This window comes from Trichoplusia ni, unplaced genomic scaffold, assembly GCF_003590095.1.
Source record: "Trichoplusia ni isolate ovarian cell line Hi5 unplaced genomic scaffold, tn1 tig00004136, whole genome shotgun sequence".
Classification (NCBI taxonomy): domain Eukaryota; kingdom Metazoa; phylum Arthropoda; class Insecta; order Lepidoptera; family Noctuidae; genus Trichoplusia; species Trichoplusia ni.
In genome coordinates this window covers 19,393-26,326 of record NW_020800521.1, presented here as the reverse complement: position 1 = coordinate 26,326, position 6,934 = coordinate 19,393, and the positions used below count along the sequence as shown (strand labels likewise).

Genomic DNA, 6,934 nt, shown 5'->3' with positions numbered 1-6,934 from the left:
TTATAATATTATTACCAATGATAAACGAAATTCATTCATTCCGCCATCTTGTGAAAACACGATCATTGCCGAATAGATCCGAGCATCGCCGAAACAGTCGCCATCTTGTAATTAAGTTTTAAAGTACCGTTTTTACAAATTTTAATTTTTTATTCTTGTATTAATTGGATCGTTAGACCCGCGCATGGATTATGGGTTTTTAACAATCGGTACGTTAAAATGTAATTAGTGAAAGTTACAAGTGTTCGTTAAATATAAAGTTTAGTAGACGGCCGCGGTTCTGTCTGTGCAGATTTTGGTCATCGCTGCAAAAAAATAGCTTAGGTGTAATGCCAGGGTGCTAGCGGACTCTATGACCATTTTCATTAAGATTTTAATTACCTCAGAGAACGCAGAACTCCTGAAAAAGAAATGGCAGCCCATGTAATAATGCCAGGAAAAAATCTTACAAAATATAATATGACGCAAAAAAAAATATGTTTCATATCAAATATCATCTTTAAACATTAAAATTGATAACAATTAGTTCCGCTACTCGTTACTAGATGGCGTTAGATATCGCGTGGTGATTTTTTGTTGAATAAGGAAAATGTTTGGCTGTTTCAACCTTGGGTGTCGTATGTTGACCACGGCTATACAAAGTTCACTTATTTTAGTAGTCTATGTTATTATTTTTATAGCAATAGATAGCTAACGTTTTTGTACAGAGCTTGGTCTTATATTAAATATTGCTCTAATATATGTGGCTTATGGCTTCCTCATGATATTTACAACTAAAGACCAATAAAACAATGAAATAATTCAAACCTCAGGAAGGACTTGAACTTGCGACTCCTAACTATACGAGGCTTTCGCTTTATCAACTAAGATACCGAGTTAACTGACCAAGAATTTGAATTTGTTCATTGCATCGTAAAATGTTTTATTACTCACGATTTATTACTTAACTGTACTCAGCAGATCAGAAATAAATTCGAAAACATTTAGGTGCCGGTATCGAACCTCCAACCTTTCTTCGGTCAGATTTAGCAGGCTTTTTGTTCAAACTACCAGCCAGTATGGGAGTATACCAGCATAAATCCAAGGAAACACGAAAATCCGTTAAAATCAAGTCAGAACACACATCACCCCGTTATGTTGACAGCTTAAATATTGACATTGAAAGTCGCCATATTTGTTCATGAGATTTCGCGCCAAACACACTGTTTGTCTACGGATTTTATTTGAACATGTGTTGATTGGGTAATGTTGAATGATTACCCCTTTTTTCGCTTGAGGTTCAATCCCGTTTTGGGTTGAGCGAAAAGGGAGTGTTCGACTTCCAGTGACTAAAACCCACCCATGATTTTTGTTTTGAACTTTGTGAACCGAGGTTGCGTTGACCCTTTAGGATGGTCTCGCTGAGCCGGCAGAAAATTGTTGCTCCTTAAAATACTAGTCAAGTTTTAAAAATTCTTTATATTCTGCCTGATCTAAAAATAACTTTTTGATAGAACACAATATGTACCGAGAATATGTCGCTGATATATTCTGGTTTCGAGTTTCGATCCCCGCGTAGGACAAGCATTTGTGTGATCCACGAATGCTTGTTCTGAGTCTGGGTGTCTTTGTGCATGTGACTTGAATGTTTGTGAAATCCCTTGCTTAACAAGAAAAAGACGGCCGTTAAAAATTAAAATGGCTCCTCAAGTATTCAAGTATTTTGTCATCTTAGGCCCGATTTTTCAATCGTCAGATAACTTTTATCTGAGGAATAAATATGGCCGTTTGACATATTTTCTACACAAAAGCTGTCTAAACGTCAAACATATTCATCGAATAAAAGTAATCTGGCGATTGAAAAATCGGCCCTTAGGTGATTATAAAGATTACCAACATTTACGGAATTGTAAAAATAACGCTTCCTGTGTTTGCACGTTTTGTGTGTTTTGGACGGTTTATGGCCGTATGTTGTTCCATAGGTTTTATAAGCGTTGACATTAGCTGTCACATTTGTAGGTAAATTTCGTTCTTGTATTTACAAAAACAAATTGCTGGATGATTTGATAGATGACAGATGCGGTTTTTTTTCTTTGTTGTAATATCTCCTTTTTATTTTAGTTTTGTAATTCTTTATTTTCTGTTGTATTTTTAAGTACGTCATTTTATATAAAGTTACCGAAAAACTTAGGTTACTTGTAACCGAGAGCAAAAGGAGGAAGATTTAGACGGCACGGATAGCCGAGTGGTTGATGTCACCACACCTGTGCGCGACGTATCGCGAGTTCGATCCCCGCGTAGGACAAGCGTTTGTGTGATCCACGAATGCTTGTCCTGAGTCTGGGTGTCTTTGTGCGTGTGAATTGTATGTTTGTAAAACCCCCCGCGACATAAGGATTAAATTCCTTACTGCGGGAGTCGTATTAATTAAAACAAAGCAATAGAAAACAGTAATGTTTTTGCAAAAAAACAAGCGAATCCGCGGCAAAAGTGTTAATTTACTAATTTATTTACATGAGTATTAATCATTTTATGTTATAATACATAAAATAACAAACATCATAATGATAAGGATACGATCTGTTTAAGTTTTTTCTGTATTTTTAATAACTTTGGACCCAAAATAGTTTTTGGACTTTGAACGTTGCGATTACTTTAAAATTTTGATTGGTCATTTATTATCTATGTTACATCATTAGGCTTTATGATTAAATGTAATCTTATAGTCTACATCAAGTATTAAATAATGAAAAAAAAAAATCTTTTTTTTTGTACGCTTCAATATAGAAAAACATTAGATACAGTAAAAAAATATAATATAATCTAACAAATACCTTTAGAAACGATACCTAGATTATTATTTATGTAATTAATAATACTTTAAACACCTAAAAACATAGTACAAACAATAGTTTATTACTACGAAAGGTCAGTGGCAACGCCATCTATGAAGTAAAAGTGACACTACTTTCCCTGGTGGCAAGTAGCGGAACTATTTTAATCATACGACGTGACCTTGTCGCGGCGTGCTTTTAACACCTTTTTATTAAATATCTAAACTTGTACTAAGAGTTGTTTATTTGCTCAGTTTTTGTTCTATTTACGTTTTCGATCATTATTTTGATTAATGATTCAAAATAAACTCAGTTCTTTGTGAGTTTTACGCAAGTGTAAAATCCAGTATGTCATGGTTCATGATACCTATATAAGATTAATTATAAACACTTGAAAAACATTTTACTTCTAAGTCTGAAGAAAATAAAATAATTCCTTTTCTTTTAATATTTTTATACTTTAATTCGACTACATATTTTTTAAATGTTTGCTACCTCAGATCTTCGGACTCGATGGCTTTGTTGATAACTTTTTCACAGAGATTCCTTAGAAATGAATACAAATAAAGAATTGCATTTTAATTTAACTAATAAACGGTTTCTTCCACAGTCGTTAATGCGTTCGATGTCAGTGGAGCAACGCTGGCAGGACCTGGCCTCGCTGCTGACCATCCCGCCGCCGCCACCCCCTGACCAGTACCAGCACTACCACCACCACCACCAGCACCACAACATCACGTGAGTACCACCCATAGCCACATCACCACAAAAAGAGTGCGTGGAGACTGTTCGTCACTTCAGGATCAAATGGCTGGACCAAATTTGAGGAAGTTTGGTTTGGAGCTCGCTGAACTGAACTTACGTCCCACTGTTGGGCACAGGCGTCTTCCCGTAAAGGCAAGTTTTTGAGCAGCTTATTGCGGGTTGGCGATTTCATATTCCAATGTTTAGAATCCAGGTTTCCTCACGATATTTTCTTTTACCATATGTCAATAGTATCTTACAAAAAAAAATCATCATCATCATCATCCACAGCCTTTGTCCTCCCACTGCTGGGCACAGGCCTCTACGGTCCTGTACCAGCCTCATCCAGACTCGACCTTTACTATGTCATCGACCCATCTTCGCTTCTCTTGCCTTGTCTTGGCTAATAAAACACATTTTACCTTTAAAAAAGCCACTATGGTACTTGACTTCCATTGGGATCGAACTCACACCTAGTGCATAGAAATCCATACGTACAACCGCAAGGCCACCACGACCTATTCATAATGTAAATGTATATTTTACTAGCTTTTCGCCCGCGTCGAGGTCGGTTATATCGCGTTTCCAAGAGAATTCTTCAAAAGTCCGGGAGAAAAACTATCCTCTGTTCTTTCTCAAGGTCAACTCTATCTCTGTACCAAATTTCATTAAAATCGGATCAGTGGTTTAGACGTGAAAGCGTAACAGACAGTCAGAGTTACTTTCGCATTTATAATATTAGTAAGGATGCCACCACGACCTATTCTTATTTAAAATATCTATTTTATATTTCAGTGCTCACGGTGCGGCTGGGGGCTATGCGCCGAACTACCACGCTCATGCCCCTATACCGCCTGTTCCCGAGAAACACCCCGAGTCATACGGTGAGACATGTTTTTAAAAACTTTTATTTATTAACTAGCTGTTGCCCGCGACTCCGTCCTGTCGACTTCAGTTTATAATGCACGGTGGTTCTTATGATGTTTAAATAAATAATATTTGTGACAAATTTCAATCCCAAAAAAAAGTTTTTAAAAATCTTTTTTGCCCCCATCACCCCGAAAACTTAAAGTTTTTAAAATTATGGCTATCATATATTATGGAATAAACAACAAAAATAAAATAGGTTTATTTTGTGCTTGACAATATTCTTATTTAAAAATAAAAGACTTTAAAATCAACTCATGAAAATAACACCAGATACTACTTAAGATAAAAGTACCATAAGAGCAGAAAAAATATCATTACCCTGGCACTTTATAATCCACTTTTACATAATAGATTAGTATCATAACCGCTCGCACCAAGAGCGACATCTATAAGTATATTAATGAATGTTGTTTTGTACAGGTGGCGCCGCCGCTCCGCTAGATGGCGCTTACAAGGTGGAAGCGGCGCAGCACCCCCAACAACATGACCCCCTCTACTATCAAGTAAATATAATTTATAACTAGTCTTTAAAAACAATAAATGACCTCAGAAATACCACCAAGCGCAGCGTGGGACGGCCACCTGCCAGATGGACCGACGACCTGGTGAAAGTCACTGGGTCTTGATGGATGCAGGTGGCAATGAACCGGTCGCGCTGGAGAACGTATGCAGAGGCCTATGTCCACCAGTGGACAGCTGTAGGCTGAGATAATGATAATGATGACCTCAGAAATTGACTACACGGATAGCCGAGTGGTTGAGGTCACCACGCCAAACCATCTGAGCGCAACGTGTTGACTCGATCCACGCGTAGGACAAGCATCTGTGTGATCCACGAATGTTTGTCCTGAGTCTGGGTGTCTTTTTGCATGTGACTTGCTATTTGTGAAACCCAAGACACTAGGATTAAATACCTTTGTGTAAGAATCGTTTTTCCCACTTTTTATAAACTCACTTTCTTGTCTGTTTGTCGTTCCGGTTGGATGTTTGCAACTCAATTTTGAGGCACTTCTCGAAAAGCAGGCTGAAATTTTCAGGGTAGCTTCAAACCTGATGACAATGCAATTTACAACTATAAAACGGCTGGAACGATTTTGATAAAATTTCAACATTTTAAAATCTATCCATTTTTAAAGACTACACGCTCCGAATCAGCATATCTTTTCATTTTAAAGACAATATCTGAGTCAAAATCATTCTAGAACACTTACAATCATAATTAAAATACCATCTGTCCTAAATGTTTGTGATGACGAATGATAAAAAGACGTATTATATTATCTATCATTAAATAAACTTGAAATTAATTTGACACGTAGTTTTCGCTTTGTCAGAAAACGTGATATGAAAAGACAATAAAATTTTACATCATGATTTGCTGAAAAACACGTGGAAGTATTGACAATCGTTGCAGATAGTCAGAAGCTTGAAAGTGACAACCAGTCTGATTAAGGGGTATCTTATTGCCCAGGTAACTGGGTTGAGGAGGTCAGATAGGCAGTCGCTCTGTAAAACACTGGTACTCAGCTGAATCCGGTTAGACTGGAAGCCGACCCCAACATAGTTGGGAAAAGTTTAGGCCAATGATGAATGATGAGACAAAATGTACCGGATACCTACACGATATTCTCTTTCACCGTTTTCAGACTTAGCTGCGTAGATTCGAACTTCATACCTCTGAAGCTAGCCTTCCAAAATACCACTAAGCTACTTTTAATCCTCTATTTTTTTTTTATAATAACTATCGTGAGACTGATTCATTATTAAATGATGTAACGGTTTACTCACGCGTATTTATCGGGGTAGCCCGACTAGTTTCGCACTCGCGATCCCGCCGCGTCTGCTCATGATTAAGGACTCCGGTTGGGTCCGAAACTAGTCGGGCTACCCCGATAAATACGCGTGAGTAAACCATTGCGTCATTTAATAATCCCTATTTATTAATTTATTTTTCTCTTTACAGAATTCCACAACAGAAATGACAGGTCCGACAAACCAAGATGGCTTCTTACAATCGATTTTAAACGACGAAGACCTGCAACTCATGGATATGGCGATGAACGAAGGTTAGTCTTTATATAATACTAGCTGTTGCCCGCGACTTCGTCCCCGTGGTTAGAAGATATGAGTTATGATTTATACCTGCCCTGTTGTTTCCACATTTGCCATTGTATCTTCGCTCCTATTAGTCGCAGCGTGATGGTTTAGCCTAAAATCTTCCTCGATGAATGGTCTTTTTCAACTTTTCATTATATCATTGCCGTTTATACCTCCGCTGGGATTTCACAAATAATTCAAGTCGTTCAGAGCCGTTCTCGAGTTTTAGCGAGAATAACGAACAGCAAATCATTTTTATATAGTATACTAGCTGTTGCCCGCGACTCCGTCTCCGTGGTTAGAAGATATAAGTTATGATTTATACCTGCATTGTTTTTTTCACATTTTCC

At 37.4% G+C, this 6,934-nt stretch overlaps 1 protein-coding gene across 1 annotated transcript; it reads left to right on the top strand.

Annotated features, from left to right (window-relative positions):
- The first annotated feature begins 3,290 nt into the window (after nucleotides 1-3,290).
- On the top strand, nucleotides 3,291-6,592 carry LOC113508225 (segmentation protein cap'n'collar-like). Its single transcript, XM_026891182.1, has 4 exons — nucleotides 3,291-3,551; nucleotides 4,353-4,441; nucleotides 4,908-4,990; nucleotides 6,451-6,592. Exons 1-4 carry the CDS (start codon nucleotides 3,367-3,369, stop codon nucleotides 6,556-6,558), a joined length of 465 nt encoding a protein of 154 aa, XP_026746983.1. The 5' UTR covers nucleotides 3,291-3,366; the 3' UTR covers nucleotides 6,559-6,592.
- Nucleotides 6,593-6,934: the final 342 nt, after the last annotated feature.

What these genes read in the sequence shown, in the direction of transcription:
- LOC113508225 (XM_026891182.1), top strand. Translation starts at nt 3,367, where the DNA reads ATGAATACAAATAAAGAATTGCATTTTAATTTAACTAATAAACGGTTT. An exon ending in CACCAGCACCACAACATCAC is followed by an intron (nt 3,552 to 4,352) that starts GTGAGTACCACC and finishes TTTATATTTCAG; the next exon opens with TGCTCACGGTGCGGCTGGGG. An exon ending in ATGACCCCCTCTACTATCAA is followed by an intron (nt 4,991 to 6,450) that starts GTAAATATAATT and finishes TTCTCTTTACAG; the next exon opens with AATTCCACAACAGAAATGAC.